This window comes from Phyllostomus hastatus, unplaced genomic scaffold (genome assembly GCF_019186645.2).
Source record: "Phyllostomus hastatus isolate PE091 unplaced genomic scaffold, TTU_PhHast_1.1 phas_scaffold_78, whole genome shotgun sequence".
In the NCBI taxonomy this organism is placed as follows: Eukaryota; Metazoa; Chordata; class Mammalia; order Chiroptera; family Phyllostomidae; genus Phyllostomus; species Phyllostomus hastatus.
Genome location: NW_025334041.1, coordinates 30,308,791 through 30,326,114, shown reverse-complemented (window position 1 = coordinate 30,326,114; position 17,324 = coordinate 30,308,791). Strand labels below are relative to the sequence as shown.

At 40.1% G+C, this 17,324-nt stretch overlaps 1 protein-coding gene and 1 long non-coding RNA gene across 3 annotated transcripts in view; both read right to left on the bottom strand.

Moving 5' to 3' along the window:
- Positions 1 to 515: 515 nt before the first annotated feature.
- Positions 516 to 8,409, bottom strand: LOC123811685 (sterile alpha motif domain-containing protein 9-like). 2 transcript variants are annotated; one of them, XM_045828084.1, is made up of 2 exons: positions 8,266 to 8,409; positions 516 to 7,780 (listed from the first exon to the last, which is right to left on the bottom strand). In XM_045828084.1, the coding sequence occupies exon 2, from the start codon at positions 7,757 to 7,759 to the stop codon at positions 3,002 to 3,004; it is 4,758 nt and encodes a 1,585-aa protein (XP_045684040.1). In that variant the 5' UTR covers positions 7,760 to 7,780; positions 8,266 to 8,409; the 3' UTR covers positions 516 to 3,001. The 2 variants fall into 2 exon arrangements, with proteins under 2 accessions (XP_045684040.1, XP_045684041.1); XM_045828085.1 differs by having other exon boundaries at positions 516 to 7,776.
- Positions 8,410 to 10,517: 2,108 nt separating this feature from the next.
- Positions 10,518 to 17,324, bottom strand: part of LOC123811686 — a 29,543-nt gene continuing 22,736 nt past the window's right edge. Inside the window, exon 3 of the long non-coding RNA XR_006784420.1 lies at positions 10,518 to 10,629. This is a non-coding gene — a long non-coding RNA (uncharacterized LOC123811686). The remainder of the gene's footprint in view (positions 10,630 to 17,324) is intronic.

The following is a 17,324-nucleotide window of genomic DNA, read 5'->3' as shown; positions in this document are numbered from 1 at the left end:
TAGTATACCATAGAATTCTATGGTATGTGAATTACTTCAATAAAGATATTTAAATTTGCCTCCTAAAAGACCCTACTGAGTGGCAGACACATAACTTATGCTGGCCAGTTTAATCCTCAATAGATACCTGTGAACCAAGTTTATTTCACTTATCTTGCAAATGAGAAAACCAGGATTCTGACTTGCCTGTGTGTCCTGACTAGATAGTGAGTTAATTTACCTGTGTGGGTAGAGCTGATAATTCGAGAAGTAGGTGGAGCCTTGAACAGGCTGCAGATAACCCAAGGGTACAGAGTCCTCATGAGTAGGACTTGAGGAAAAGTGTGGTAGGATTAACAGGTAGTATTACAAACAAATACTCAGTCTTACAATTTCTTTTTCTACTTTGTTTTTCCCAATGACAATTCAAAACAAAAAAAAGAAAGAAAAATAGAGATAAAGAGAGAGAGAAAAGGAAGAGTCAGTTAAAAATTGTTGCTTTAATTTTCAATGGACTTCCCTGAGCAGAAGTTGGATGCCAATAGTTTTGAAATACAAATGGTGAAAATGGGATGAACTGGAATTGAAGGTGAAGTTTTCCTGTAGGTAGTACACAAGTTCGCCTTTGAAAAAAGACTAGGTATTACTGGGGTGGGGGTGGGGCTGGGTGGCGGGGTGAGTTAGGGTCCTCCCCTCCTTGGTTTTTGTCTCAGCTTGCATGAGATGAGTTCAGGCAAGAGACAATACATATAGTGGAAATGAGATAGCAAGTTTATTTATGAACACACTTGAGCAAGAAGCTTCAAGAGGGCACCTAGCTAGCCTGATTTCCCCAACTATTGGAGTTTTAGGGCTTTTATGCTTGTAAGCAGCTTCTAGGTTCCCCCTCCTCCTTCCCTCTCCAGACCTTGGGATTAATATACAGTTTCAAAGGCTTCCTTTCCCAGATAGTGGAAATGACATGCAGAATTTCAAGAGCTCCCCTCCTCCTGCATGATCATGGTTTTTCAGAACAGCAGGCAGTCTTAGCTGACCAGGCTGAGGGCTGCAGAGTCGATGAGTGAGATATATCTCCCTGCCTCTCTGCCTTGGTTTGCTATCTATCCTGCCTAACATGGCATTTGTTTTTGTTTTTTTTTTTTAAGCACTTTAATGGGCTCTTTGATTCTAGAAGAGTGAAGCCCAAAGTACCTTCTGAAATGGGGAGTTGAACTTCTCTGGATAATGATGTAGAACCTTGTCCTCAGTGTGGGTGGGGTGACATCCCTGTAGTTTATATTCCTCTTCAGAAGAAGCATAGTTCTTTCTGGGGCCCTTGGAGGGTTGGCACCCTAGTCTGTGAGTGAAGGATTCCCGTTTAGGGGTTGTCTCATCTAGGATAGTTGAGCCAGGACCGTCCTATATCATGGCTGTTGAAAGGGGGCTGAGGAGAGGGAGGCCCGGTTGATAAACCGTGTATGGGAGCTGGGCCTGTAAACTCAGAGGGAAGTCATGGATAACAGGAACATATAACAGTTTTTCTTCCTTCTCTTATAACTTTGTTTCCTCTTATGTCAAGCCTTTAGCTAAGTGTTGCTGAGTACTATAGCCTGGATTTAACTGAGTTATGAAGGGTTAAGGGACTGGCCTGTGAGGATTTGGGGAAGTGAAGCCACTTGGGAGAGCCTGCTACCAGATGTCAGGTGATTGCAGAAGAGGGAAGCAGAAATTTGAAGCAGGATCAGCAGCTGATGTGGCTTCTAGCAACAGGGACGTGTTTGTGGACCACGTCAGTATTGCCCAGAGGTTCAGAGAAACTGGTGAGAGGAACCCTGCTAGGAAATAGCCATCTGGATGACAAAAGGAATTGGGTTTGAAGCCTGGAATTTCTAAGTTACATTGTATGGATATGTAAAATAGTGGATAAATAAGTATGTATTTAATTAATATTCAATTTATGTTAGCATGTGTTTCACTTCATAGGCAATAGATACCTCCCGAAATCCAAGCCCTAGAATGCTGTTCCACGCCCTTCTGCCTGGGGAAAGTCTAAGAACAAGGTTCTGGGATGGCATTCCTCGTGCTGGCAAGTTTGGAGCACACATTGTCACAAGGAAGTCATCTAATCAGGCAGGGGTTACGTGGCAGGGAAGACTTCCTGGTGGTTGGTTACTCGAACTGAGTTGCGATGGAGAAATCAGAATAGCCGTATACTGAAAATGCATGAAAATAAGGGGATATTTGAGAGAGAGAACAGCATTCACAAAGCACAGGTTGAGAAGTAAAGAGAGTAAATTGGGTAGCAAATGAAAAAAGCCAGAGAGATGGAACCCAAAGAACAGGGGGAACTTGCCACCTGTGTTGACAGGTGGCAAGGATGGACAGAAAAACAGCTTCATTTGTAAATGGGAGAAGAGGATGGACGGAGCTCAGGCTTGTGACTACTTGGTTGTCTTCTCTCCCCTTCCAACACAAAGCGAGGAATTGAGAGAAGGGCAAGAGGTACAAGGAAATAGGCATGTGTGTGTGTGTGTAGAGGGCTACATGGAGGATGGGAACAAAACAGTTACCTTCCACATAATACACGTTCGTGGACACCAAGGTGAGGGAAATGGCGCTCTGTGTGGAGCTCTGTGCCGGAGTTCGGTAGGCTAACAGGGCTTTCTCTCCCATGTTCATCTTACATCTCTGCTTTCACAGTGATGAAATAATTCATGATTCAGAAAGTTCATGGGAGTGATAGAATTAAAATAGATGTTATTGACCTATAACCAGTAATGATGTGACCAGTGGATATGAATTGAAACCTCTTAATTAAATGTTATTCTGAAAGCACATCTTTAAAACATTGAAAGTTGACTCCACTGTGTGCCAAACCCTGATGTGTAGACATGTTTCATGCCCTACCTAGGCTTATATTTTATTTGGGGAGATAAACCCAAAATATGTGACAGAGGTAACCCAATAATGTCATCACAGTGCCATGGGAATATAGGAAATAAGATCAGAGAAATATGAATAAAAACATTTGAGCTAGTATATCTTATATAACTTCTATGTCATATGCTAGAGGGCCTTCAATGGAAAAGCCCAGGTAGAAGGACACTCTTTCTATGTTGCCACCACTTCTGAGTGGACCTGAATAAACAGATGTTACTGGTATTTTTATTTTTTTCTCTGTTCCATATTCAATAGAGATTTTCTTGCCTTCAGCCAGACCAGTGAGACGACGCAGGAGGTCTTTGACTTCCTCTTTTTTCCACACATCTCCACTCTGCCAGAAGGAATTTATATTTTGTACTTTACTGAAGTGCTGCTCTATCTCTGCCTTGTGAACAAGACTGTTGAGCCCCTTCCTCTTCCCCAGGTAGAAAAGTGTGCTTGCCTGCTTGGACCTGCACATTCTCCTGTACTGTCTATTGAAGGATCTGTTTAAGGATGAAACATACTTTTCCATTAGGTTGGTATCTTCATCTACCTCTTCATTTTCTGGCCAGAACAGCAGGCAGGCCAAGAAATAAGGGTCTGGATATGGATGACTTAGTTCTACCAATTGTAACACTTCTCGGAGCTGTTTTTTAAGTATGTTAAGTGGCTGAATGGACTTGGAGTTGGGTTTTAAACAGTTGAGAATAATGTTGGCCAAAATGAAATTTTGTTTCTCCTTTGCTAGCCGTTTATGTGGATTTTGCTGAAAGAGGAAAGTGTACTGGTTCACTACATTTTCCATAGTGGTTGCAGCATCTTTGTGATTAGGGTTAAGATATTCTAGAAGTCCAGAAAACTTATCTGCTCTCAAAGCTTCTAGACTTTTCCTACAATTCTCCTCTTGGAGTAACTGACACTCTTTGCTTTGTAATGAACCCAAATCCAAAGGGCAGAAATGTTCCACGTATTTACTGAAACAATAACTGATTTTCTTGCTTAATAAGATTTCTACTGTTTCTTTTAGCATATTCCTTGTTTTTAAAAGAACCAAATAATCTGTAAAAAAGTCAAAGCACTTTTTCATATCTGACTGCAAGTTCTTTAAGTAGGATGTGAAATTGTTAAGAGCCAAATAATATTCATTTCTTGGATCTGTAGGAATATTCCCCTTTCCTGATAAAAATTCTGCCATAGCTTTTTTAGATGATTCTTCTTCTTTGTGGAAACAGGGAGTGAGCTGAAGAATCTGAATAGTGTAAAGACCAACTTCTACTTCACCCAAGAAACCAGCTGTATTGTACATGTCATATTTTCTTTGGGACTTCTGTGGGTACCAGGTCTCTGTTTCATAGTCTTTCCTATCAGTTTGCTCCTGGGATTTTTTGAAAGCTCTTGCTGCATTTTCAGCAGCTTCCAGGAAATGTGTTAGATCATTAACAGTGATATCCCTGCAGTTTTTGTTTTCATCCAACCACCATTTGATTTTACTTTTGTACACCTGGCCAAGTGTATCTGAGATATAGGAATTTTTAGGGGCTTTATTCCTGGCCTCATTTGCCCAGTAGAGAGCAGTGTCAAAGTCTTTTTCTTTAATGTAGAAATGTCTTGCTAAGGCCTGACAAATGAATGCATTCCGTGGGAAGCGAACACTTCCTTGTTTCAAGACCTTTTCAACATCATCATTCTCTAAAGCTTCAATTAGTGGAGAAAACAAAGTGTCTGTTTCATCTCCATACTCTTTGCGCTGTCTTGTAAGCAGAAGGGTTTGCACATAATGTTGGAATTTATCTTTTCCTATTCCAGAATCATAGAATAAATTCTCTCTCAATAACATCAATGCAATTTGACACTTATCCAAGTGGTAGCTGCTTTCCAGCTCTTTGAGACAACAACTGGCAACCAGAGGGTGAATGATGCGCACACCTGCATATCCGCAATATTCAGCAACTTCTGTGTTGATTAGAAGTGTCGAATAGGTTCCCATCTTGTCCTCTATGCTTTCAGGTTTCCAGGGAGTACGAGTGCATGTGATTCCCAAAAATGTTTCACAGTGTGACACTGAAATTGTAAAATCAGTAACATAAGAGTTGAGTAGAGCCAAGAAAGAAATGAGTTGTGCTTCCTTGCTGTTGATATTCTGTCCTTTTAGGATATTCTTGACTACATTTTCTACGTATGATTTATCAAAATTTTCTTTCATGATCATGAAGGAATAAAAGTTTTCACAGTTCTTATGTTGCTTTTCAATTTCCTCCAGTTTGGCCTCAAAAGCTCTTTGTTCCTTGGCAGAAAGCTGGTGTTTTAGTGCAATACTGTCTGCTAGTTTTGCACTTTGATCAGGATTCTGGGATCTCATGCAGTTTAAGATAATTACCAATGTTTTTTCATATCTCAAGCCATTTGCCACCAAAATGGAATGGATCCTATCCTGTAGAATGCAGACATTTTCCTGTTCTTCAAAGTCATCCACCAGGAGAAGTACAGGAATGTAGTCCTGAGGGCTGGTAGCCTTGTAGGTAATCAACTTGAACACTTGTTCTGCAGTTTCGGCAAAATCAGTTCCTTTGTTTTTTAACATGGCACACCTGAACTTTTTCTTTAGGTCCCAGAGGACATTCATGGCCAATGTAGTACCCCCACAGCCTGGATGATGGTAAAGACTGATAATTTTTACAAATAATGGTTTAGGAGACTCTGCCTGACGCTGTATCAGATCTTTAAGGTTTTCATAATTATCTCTTTTGACAAAAGCTGAGGAATAATTTTCAGAAGAAAAATAGAAGTTCCACCAGGACACTTTGCCACCTCGATAAAAGTGCTCTTCTTTTGTTTTCTTAAATTCTTGGAACTTAGATTTGTTTTTCTCGATATCTGTGTCTTTACACTCATTTTCACAGAGAATTTCCAGTGTGGTCAAAATATCCTCTACTTTTTTGTCTAAGATAATGGAAGAAGATCCACAGGATGGCAGGAACCGTCTTGATGACTGAGTGACTGGTTTCAGTTTAAGGATAGTACTGTTTATCAATTCTAAATTTAAAGTGGAAACACTGTGGTCTGCTAATTCATCCACAATTGTCAACCTGGCTTGTAGTAGATCTTTCCATCGTTGATGAATCTGTGAGTTTACACAGATACACAATATACTTTCCATTCCTTTGAGAGCTTGGTAGAAAGCAGAGAAGGTTTCAAGGAGTGGGTCTCCTGGGCTTTGCACTGGAGAGAGCAATAGAAACACTACCAGAAATTTCCCTTTTGTCATGACATTTTCGTCTGTGAGAAATAAAATCAGTTGCCTGACTCCAGAAGCTCTTTCTTTCTGCCATAAATGTGGTTCTAGAGGCTTAAACCTCTCTTCTTTCAAGTCTGATCTGCCATTGCAGAAGATCCAGCTGGGCTGATCATAAAGATTCAGGCGAGATTTTTTCTCCATTATGGTCGCTGTCTTTTCCTCATATTGACTTGGAAAGTGAAGATTTGCCACCCGGCTTTTTTGGTAAGCTTTGGCCACCCCCTTGCACTCAGATTCAGGATCAAAGTCCAATACAGCAAACCATTTAATTTCCCTTAGGAAATCTAAGTTCTTTGTTTGGTTTGGATGGCATTTATTTGTTACGAGAATATACCAGTTGTAGTATGAATTATCCAGTGACTCTCGGTTTCCTATGAGAAGTTTAACCAGCTTTTGTCCTTCACTCTCCTTCTTATTTGCCTTTGCCTCATACTTTTCTTCAGCCTCTTTTCTAGACAGTGCTAGTGACTTTAACTTTTTAAAAAATGCTTTGAATTCCACATCCCGTCGCTTGACATTGGCCCGGATATCCTTAGAACTAGCCCCTTCTCTCACAAACAATGAAAGTTCTTCGCTATGTTTCCATGTTTCATTTTCATGGGTTTGCATCATAATGTAGAAATACTTTTCTTTACATACAGAGTGTTTTGGAATAACATCTACCTCAATGACAAATCTGTCAGATGGTGTACTGTCCTGCAGGAGGACTTCCACAAACCTTGGCTCCCGAATGCACTTCCTGGCTTCATTGATTTCACTATCTTCAAAATATTTTGTGATCATTTGATTGAAGTGGTCAATGAAGGCAGCTTTACTGGTGACTTTCACGCCAACAATTTCTCCATGGGGTTTGTCCTTGACCCCAAAATGGATGGTGCCATTGGTGCGTGAATTCATACAAGCTGATGCGAATCGGAAGACTTCATTGCTAAATTTCATCCTAATGTCCTTTTCTGTGGCCGTGTCTGTGTGTGTGAGGGCTTTGTACTCATGAATGGGGTCTATGAGATTGCCTGGTCCTGTTTCAGGTGGTAGGAGGTAATGTTCTATGTACCGATGGCTGCTCTGGGGCTGATCAAAAGGATGTGGCATGCAAGTCAGCTGTTCAGGTTTTAGCTTAGTATTTTTTCTGTCTTCAGTGGTTGCTACTTCATTTAATGCATTTTCTTTCATAAGAACTGATTCTTGTTCTTTGGTATCTCTGGTCTTGCTGAGATTATGATCACTATTGGATGACACTGATTTTCCCTGTTCTTTTTTTGTCTCTTGTACCTTTTTATGGTGTTCTTTTTTGCAGGGTTTTCTATGATCTACTTGTCCAGAAGTGTGGTTGTGATTTTCAGGGAGATTGTTACTCAATTTGTCATATGCTCGCTTTATCAGAAGTGCTGGGCCCCGTGGTAGCCCCATGTCTCTAAGATCCTTCTCAGTTGATTCCTGCAGGACTAATCCTGTCACTTCTTCATGGAAAAGAATCTGTCCATATTTTTCCTCAATCTTAAGGTCTTTGGTTACCCATTGTTTCACGTGCTCTTTGTTCCAGTCTTTGATCATTTCAGGTAGATTTAGTTGTTCACCCATATCAGAGCTGCAACCTCCTTCCTTGGAAAAAGTAATACAGGAAGTATTTTAGTGTGGTACTTTATCATTGAAGTCACAGAATCAATTATACATGTAAAATTTCACATAAACAACATCTATAAATATTGTTCAAGGTTCTATTCTTACACCGCTTGGTACTTATTTTAATTGTTTTATATTCCAATTAGTGCCCTTGTTTCCTAGATGATTATAATGTGATTACAAAATAAGCAGCAGCTTTTGTAATTGCCTACTAGGAGTACACACTCCTATATCCCTATTTTCCCTTTTATACTTAACATGGTGAAAGGCTTTTTTCTTTTAATGTAAATTAAAACCAGAATCTTAAATAATAGAGAAATTGGTTCCCAAGATAAATGTTGCACATGAACTTTAAAATATGAAACTGGATAAGTGGAGGTGGGTTGGAGAATAGTAAACTTCATTTGCAGCCAGGAGGCTGGCCATTTTTCTTACACAGTCAAAGCTGTTGGTAAACATATCACCTGTTGTCCTTTTGAAACCAAGCTAGTAGGCCAGCCAAGGCTGGAGCTTTGGGTGATGTGGTAGCAAAATGTTAGATAATTGATTTGGTTGGCTATTCTTGTGGTGTTCAGAGGTACTTCAGCTCAAGTTCAAAGTTGTCTGGCCTGCCTGAAATGAGATAAGGAAAATAATATGCATTTTCAACTTTATTAAAACCATTTTAGCCTAAATTATTGATATGAGACTAATAAAGTTTTCACAGTTATGCACTTTGTTAAATTGCAAGAGCTGAGTATCCTTGAACACCCTAGATTAGGGGTCCTTAACCCTGGATTAATATTAGAATCATTGGGGACTCCACATTCAGGTAGTCTCATTAATTGCTTTTTTTTAAAAATTTTAATCATTGTTCAAGTACAGTTTTCTCCCTTTTACTCCCATTCCAGCCCACCCACCCAACCCTCCCCACTTCCCTCCCATTACCCCCATCACCCTAGTTTTTATCCATGTGTCCTTTAAATTTGTTCCTGTAAACCCTTCCCATTCTCCCCTGAAATTCCCTCTTCTCTCCCCTCTGGTCACTGTCAGCCTGTCCTCTATTTAAGTGTCTTTGGTTATATTTTGCTTGTTTCTTTGTTTTGTTTAGGTTCCTGTTAATGGTGAGATCATATAGTATTTGTCTTTCACCACCTGGCTTTTTTCACTTAGCATAATGCTTTCCAGCTCCATCCAAGCTGTTGCAAAGGGTAGGAGCTCCTTCTTTCTTTCTGCTGCATAGAGTTCCATTGTGTAAATGTACCATAGTTTTTTGATCCATTCACTTACTGATGAGCATCTAGGCTGCTTCTAGCACCTAGCTATTGTAAATTGTGCTGCTATGAACATTGGGGTGCAAAGGTTCTTTTGTATTGGTGTTTTAGTGTTCTTAGGATATAGTCCCAACAGTGGAATTGCTGGGTCAAAAGGCAGATCCATTTTTAGTTTTCTAAGGAAGTTCCATACTGCTTTCCATAGTGGTTGTACCAGTCTGCAGTCCCACCAACAGTGCACTAGGGTCCCCTTTTCTACACAAACTCTCCAACACTTGTTGTTTGTTGCTTTGTTTATGATGGCCATTCTGACTGGTGTGAAGTGGTATCTCATTGTGGTTTTAATTTGCATCTCTCTGATAGCTAGCAATATTGAATATTGTTTAATGTGTCTTTGGATCTTCTATATGTCCTCCTTGGGGAAGTGTCTGTTCAAGTCCTTTGCCCATTTTTTAATTGGGTTGCTTGTCTTCTTAGAGTGGAGTCATGTAAGTTCTTTATATATTTTGGAGATTAAACCCTTGTCTGAGGTATCATTGGCAAATATGTTTTCCCATACAGTTGGTTCTCTTTTTTATTTTGATACTGTTTTCTTTAGCTGTGCAGAAGCTTTTTATTTTGATGAGGTCCCATTTGTTTATTCTTTCCTTTATGTCCCTTGCTCTAGGGGACATGTCAGTAAAAAAGTTTCTGCATGAAATATCTGAGATTTTCCTACCTATGTTCTCCTCTAGGACTTTAATGGTGTCACAGTTTATATTTAAGTCTTTTATCCACCTTGAATTTATTTTGGTATAAGGTGTAAGTTGGTGCTCGAGTTTCTAGTCTCATTAATTGTTAAAGGGAGTGGAGTGGAGAATTTTTTTGGAGTATCCTATTGTGCAGATAAGGTTGGGAGCAGTTCTCAAAATGTAGTCTCTGGATTAGCAAAAAGCATCAGCCTCATTTGGAAGATGGCTAGAAATGAATTTTTCAGGCTCCAACCCTGATCTATTGCTCCAATCCCAAATCTGAAGTAAAAAGACAAATCAATAATGTTGTTTACATAAGGGAAAACAAGGGAGGAAAAGTATTAGAAGGATAGACTAAAAGCATGAAGGATCAGGCAAAACAAAATATTATGTAAATGGAGGAAACACAAACATATAAAAACCTTTGGGTCTTTTAAGTGAACGATTTAAGGGACTAGATTTTAACAACTTGTAGTGTATAACAAGTCACCAAACCTAGCCAGATTGAAAATTTGACCCATTTGTGTTTGGAACTGCTTGCAAAAGCTTCCTGGTGAGGTCTCCTGGAGGTCGAATGTGAACAGTGAGCTAAACTGAGGCCTCAGTCTGCAGTCCTGTGACTGGCCAGAGAAGAAACCCATGCTCGTCATTTCTGGTGTGAATATCATAAGCCTACCCAAATCCTTTACCCCTTTTATAGGTGCACATCCACTAGGCATAGGAGCTGCTACTTGCCTTGATGAAACTTGTCTCAGTGCCTTAGTGTCTTGAATCACATTAGTCAGTCTGACTTCAGTCTGTAGGGCACACCTAGTGCTGAGCCAGGTAGCAGAACTCAGAGCAACTGGAAAAAATGAACATATTAAAAATATTTCAGATGATCAATCCTGTTTATATACAGTGTAGATGGAAGAGGTGTTAGAGGGCCACAAATATCAGTGCATATATTATTACTAGAGATAAATATTATTTCACCTTGAATTGTGTTATTTGTTTATTCATTCAACAAATGTTGATTGAGCACCTGTTATGTACCAAATATTTATTGAGCACCTGTTAGGCATCATGCTCAAGAAAACAGCGGTAACCAGAAGAAATGTGAAGTTTCTTCATAGTACTTACAATCTAATGGAGGAAAAACCACACATACACACACACTCACTGAAAAGACTTTATCACAATGACAAATTGTGATAAGTACTTTGTGTAAGATACAGTAAAGGCCAGGGAACTGGGACCTGTGAGTAGTAGGGGAGTATCACTTGGAGCACAGTGGGGACATTGTACAGTGAAGTTAAAGGAGGGGTGCTAGTAGAGGGTGTGAGTCAGGTCAAAGGAGACAATCATGACATATGGAATTGGATCTGGTAGAGTACCAAAGGTCTATCTGGTGGGTATGAAGAATATTGGTGAGGTGGTGCTCCAACCACAGGCAGCATCTGCTTCTCCCAGAGCCAGGTACTGGTCCTGCCAAAGGTAATTCTGGGAAGAGGGCATAACAGACAAGTACATGTCTCCTTGACTCTGGGATCTTGGGAGGCTCATCCCTGATCCTCCTGTCTCCCCTGCAGTGGCCCTGTCACCTCAGGTAAGACTGAAGGGAGGGGCTCTGCTTCCCCTGTTTATAAGCACTGTATGAAGCCAATAGTATAAGGAGTTATTAGTAAATGTATTCCTAATGAAAGATTTTTGAAGTTACTGAGAGAAAAGGCAGAATAAAAAATAGACTACCATGTTATTTTAAACTTTGGTGTTGAAATATTATATCTTTAAGAATTTGCTGAATACTTGCTTTTTATAAATTTTAGTATATTGGGTTGGCCAAAAAATGTGTTTAGTTTTTCTTCAAAAAATAGAAGACACATTTTTCATTTTCACCAATGACTTTATTGATTAAAAATATATTTTATTGATTATGCTATTAGAGTAGTCCCAGTTTTTTTCCTCCCCTCCGCTTCCACCCAGTACCCCCATTCCCTCCAGCAGTACTGCCCTCCCCCACCAAGTTCATGTCCATGGGTCATGCATATAAGTTCTTTGGCTACTGCATTTCCTATGCTGTTCTTGACATGCCTTCATTTTGTACCTACCAATTTGTACTTCTTAATCCCTGTACCTTCCTCCCCATTTTTCCTTCCCCCCAACTGATAATCCTCCAAATGATCTCCATATCTATGATTTTGTTCCTATTCTTCTTTTTTTGCTTAATTTTTTAATTAAATTTAGTTGTCGATGGTTGTCAATTTGTTGCCAGTTTAATGTTCATACTTTTGATCTTTTTCTTTTTGAATGTGTCAGCTATCTCCTGCATGGTAGAACCTTGATGGTTCTCAATTAATGTCTCAATTTGATCACTGTCAACTTCAGCTGAACTACCAAGAGCATCATCCAGCAAGACATCTCTAGCACGAAACTTCGCAAACCACTTTTGAGATGTTCAGTCAGTCACAGCACCTTCTCCATATACACTGCACAAATCTTTTTTGTGTTTCAGATGCTTTTTTACCTTTCTTAAAATAGTAAAACATATGTCAAAAATGTTGCTTATTTTCTTCCATCTTCAATATGAAAATGGCTACACAAATTTACCATTTTTGATGTTTTTTTTTTTTTAAATGTATGCCGTAACAACATTCTTACAAAGTTGTCTGAGTGAAGTTAAAGATAACTGGGCACTACTAGAGCCATGTTACCAAAAAAAAAACCCTAAACTAACTTTTGGCCAGTGCAACATTTTGACCTCCATCTGTAGACAGCTGAAGGGAGGAGGCACTCATGCCCTCAGACACTATTCCTGTCATGATTTGTGATGGCTCAGTAGACATGTAGATGATCATTTCAGTATGTTGGACTTTCACCTCGTTGTCTGCTTCTCATCTAATGATCTTGACCTCCACCCATCTCCATGTTCATGGTCACACTATTGACCTTACCATGACTGTTACTGATTGATTTGTGTGAACATTCCACCCCCTAAAATTCATGTGTTGAAGTTCTAGTATCAGTACCTCAGAATGTGTGCTTGTTTGGAAACAAGGGTAGTGCAGATGTAACTAGGTAACCTGACACCATTAGAGTGGGCCCTGACTCAATGTGACTGATATCATTATAAAAAAGGAAAATCTGGACCCAGAGGCACATACATAAGGATAACATCATGTGAACGTGAAGCCAGAGATTGCGGTGGTGCCTCTATAAGCCAAGGAATGGCAGAGATTGCTAACAAGCCACCAGAAGCTAGGGGAGAGGCATGGAACACATTTTTCCTCATAGCCCTCAGAGAGAACCAACTAATTCCCAGATCTTGAAGACATCCAGCCTCCAGAACTGTGAAGCAATGTATTTTAGTTCTTTAAGCTACTCAGTTTGTTATACTTTGTTACAGCAGCCCTAAGAGACTAATAGAATCATTAGTAGTTTACAAGCCTTCCATCATCTTGGATTCAAATATTTAACTGCTGTCTCCTCACCTTACAGTCACTACTGTTAGTGCTCAAACTCTAATGTGTCTTTATCAAGACCTTTAATCCATTGATCCTATTACTTTCTCACTTTTCCTCACCCCCTATCATGTCCTCACACCCCCTCTCATTCAAATCTATTTCCAATACTGCAGCCAACACAATCCTGTTTAAACATTAAGTATAATCATGATACACTTATGTTCACTGTCTTGAGGCTTACAAAATCCTTTAAGAGCATCATCCAATTGAATTTAAATCCTGAAGTGTTTGCATATTTTTAAACAGGAGGGATCTTTTTATTTGTCAATAACTACCTACTGTATGCAAATAAAGGGGGAACAGTGGTGATTAGGGAAAAAAAGTCATTAACTTTTTTCTCCTTTTCCCAGTCAACGTGTTTTCCCATTCATGGTATAGGGGATTTGGACCAGAACCAGGATTGTCTTGGTTGTTGCTATTTCTAGTTCTGCTTCTTCAAGTGGGTAAAGGTGTTGCTCTGGGTAGAGCTGGGGAGAAGACCTCCACCTTACCTCCTCTCTTCTGCTCTGGGAACAGTTTGAACCCCAGAGTTCTACTTATGAGTACTAAATTTCAGGATCTGTGTCCTAAGGACTTTAATGTTCTCTCGGGGGGCGATCCGGAAGGTCAAAGTAGCAGCACAAGCAAAGGTGCCCAGCCTGTCTCTAGGAGGCTGGGCCTAGCAGCTCGAAAGCGTCCCTACATCCAGGAAAGTGTTCCTGCAATCCTGGCTGGAGACCAGCAGGCCTGTGCTCTGCTCTGATGTTACTCAGAACTGAAACTACAAAGCAAGTGAGTTTCATTTTACAAAGTGCATGTTAAAATTATGTATTTCTTTTTCACATAGTCTCTGTACCAGCTAGTTATGAAGGAAAGCCTGAAATAAAATAATTAAACTTTGATGGTCTTAGTCTTTAATGTAATGTAAACTTATGATATCATCTTGATTATATAATAGGACAGAGTGTGGCATAGCTGTGCTTGGCTGTTTGGATGAGTTTCATTTCCTTAAGAATTTGCAACAGTCATGTTCTGGAAAACCTGTCCAAGGAAGTAAAGGTGTAAGCAGAACACACCCAGTCTTTTCCTAGTTTTGGCTGAGGATGTATTTGTTGAGAATCTGTTATATGAAAAAAATTATGTCACAGCAAATTAAAATGCAGTTGATTGGCCTGTTGCTTAGGGACTGTTTATGGGACATATTTTCCCCTAAACTTTCTACTATGAGAATTTTCAGACATGCAGAAGATTTGAAAGAATAGTAAAAGGAACATCTTTTACCTAGCACATCTCTTTTATATTTAAATATTTTAATAAAATAATCAATCATAAATATGTATGATTTTTCATTCTTTCTTCCTCCCTCCCTCCCTCCCTCCCCCCCTTCCTTCCTTTTCTTCTGCATTCCATGTGTTCAGCATGTCTACCTCCACATTTGTTCAATGTGGAGCACATCCTGTAAGTTGTATCTTCAAAGCATGTCCAGCATCTGGCCACTGCCACCACCCCCACTTCTGCCACCTGGTCCAAGCCTCCACCTTCTCTCCCTGGATTACAGGAGTAGCACCCTCACTAGTCTCCCTCTTGCTGTTTTTGTTCCCTCTTGTGAATTCTAAACACAGCAGCCAGAATGAGCCTGTTTGAATGTAAATAACACACAATACTCTGTTCAGTCCTTTCCAGTGGCTTTCCACTTGACTCAGAGTGAAAGCCAAGCTCATTGTGAACTCAAGGCCTTACAGGACCTGGCACCCTGTTACCCCATCTTACTTTTATTTCTCTCTCTTAATCAGGCCCAGCCCCCTGATGTCCTTGCTGCTCATTGCAGGCAGTAACTGCTCCTGCTCTGGCATTGAACTTGTTTCCTTTCCCTGGAATGTCCCTGGATTCCCACCTGGTACAGGGCTGCACTGCACTCAGGTCTCTTATCAAATGACACCTCCTCACAGAGGCACTGCTTGGCCCACCTACAGAAAACTGTATCTTGTTACTCAATATTTCTTACTTCCCTTCTGCTTAAAAAATCTACTTATGTCTTATTACAATCAAATGTTCCATATATTTTTTACCTATTTGTCTTGTTTATTCTCTTTCCCATCCATTATTCTGTGTTTTTGATGAGAATGGGAAGTTTTGTGCTTTTTGTCCACTATATGACTGTGCCCAGAAAATAGTAGTTTCTTAACAAAAATTTATCTGATGAATAACATTTCTTAGAGTAGTTAAAAATAATGAGTTTTTGAAAACCCTTGAGTTATCAGTGCCTGTGGGCCCAAGGACTAGGGCAGTTATTTCATTTGGCTAAAATTCCAGACAGAAATCTGGAACAATCTTCACTGTGCCACCTGTTTGGCCAGAACTAACTCTACCTTCAGTCTTCTGGTAACAAAGATTGAAAAGGCAAGTTATCAAAAGGAAAGGAACATTAATAAATGTTCTTTCTTGCAGTCCTCCCAGGTACCCCGGTTTCATAATATCCCATTTCAGTCTTCTGCTCTGTCTCTAAACAAGGCCATTACTCTTGCCAAGTTTTCCCCAGAGGAGGTCCCTTTCTACTGCAGGTCCTTGGTGTCAGAGCCTCAGTGCCTCTGCTGTTTTCATCTGCTGCCTCTGCACAGGGAGGCTGACCGTGGTGAGGGGCTTGCCCCTTTCTGCAGACACACTCTGATCAGCTGTGATGAGGCAGTACTTTCCCTTTGCCAGAGTTCTCGTTCAGTAATTTAACCATTCACCTCTCTCTGTGAAGACACCTTGAAGACTGTGAGGACAGAGTCCAGATGTTCTCTTTTAGTTTAGCCAGTGATTATACTATTCAAACTGGGCTCCACATTCTCCAGCTGAAGCAGCCCATCAGGACATTTCTACTGCAGTCCATCCCTTTTTCTTACAGCTCTTTGTCCTCTACACAGCTGGGGCCTCATTGTGTGCTGTGTCCCATGTAGGGGCTGCTACATGGGGAACTTGGTGCCACCAAAAGGTGACAGCATTCCCTCACTTCCTTTTGTTCAGATTCTGCTAATACATACTGGGAGACAGAAAGAAATACTCTTCTCTGTAATATCATTGACATTTATTCTCTCAACTCTGGAGCTTTCTTTGTATTAAAAGGAAGAGTTGACAATATCTTGGTTTAATATAATATAGTAAAGTCTTCAATAATACCCTTGGGCTGATAATGTCAAAAGTACTCAACTCCCTTCTCCCCCCACATGGTAACAGTTGTGAGCATATAATGATTTGCACCTATTATATTCAATAATACTTCTGAAGTAGTTTGTATTTTATCAACTTTAAGAAAATCTGCATATATATTGTTGGAGCTGAGTAACTATCAAAATCACCATGACTGTTGTGCACAGTTGAAAATGACTTGACCTAACACTTGGCTTCCTAGGGGCCCTCAGTCTCTTGTTTTGAAAACACTGTGAACATAAATTTTATTGGTAGCAGTAACATTAATTGTTGGCAAAGGAGTGGCAGGATGCTATTCTGGAGTGATTACTCCACATTTCTCTCTTTAGTTATTGCCCAAAAAGTACCAAATTAACAGAGCTGTTAGGAACAAGCACTGGTACGCCCCCACCCCCATCTGGGGGAGGGTTCTCAGTAGCACTCCAGACACCCCTGCCCCATGGGATTGTTCTGCTTGGCAGGATCTTGCAGTTGATAGTGGGGGAAAGGCACTCAGGAAATCCTTGCTCTTGCCCAGGAAGACTACATGCACACTCCTTTAATGGTCTGCAAACTGAAACTACACCCAAACAAGTTAAATTTCACTTCCTGTAGTTTTCATTTTAGTGTTTAACTAAATTGCTGTATGAGATGAATTTGAAAGAAACACTTACATAGAAGAATAGCCTCTGCTGTACATCTTTGATGAAATGTGAAACTGTTAACGAAACCAAAGTTGAGTTCAGCTGCCTATTTTCTCCAATAGGCCAATTCTAGAGATAGAATCTTGTGAGAAAGAAAAGAGGTTTTTATTCAAATGCTGCACAGTCTGGGAGAATGGCAGGCTCTAGTCTCAAAGCCCATCTCCTCCAGAAAACCCAGAGAA

What these genes read in the sequence shown, in the direction of transcription:
- LOC123811685 (XM_045828084.1), bottom strand. Translation starts at nt 7,759, where the DNA reads ATGGGTGAACAACTAAATCTACCTGAAATGATCAAAGACTGGAACAAA.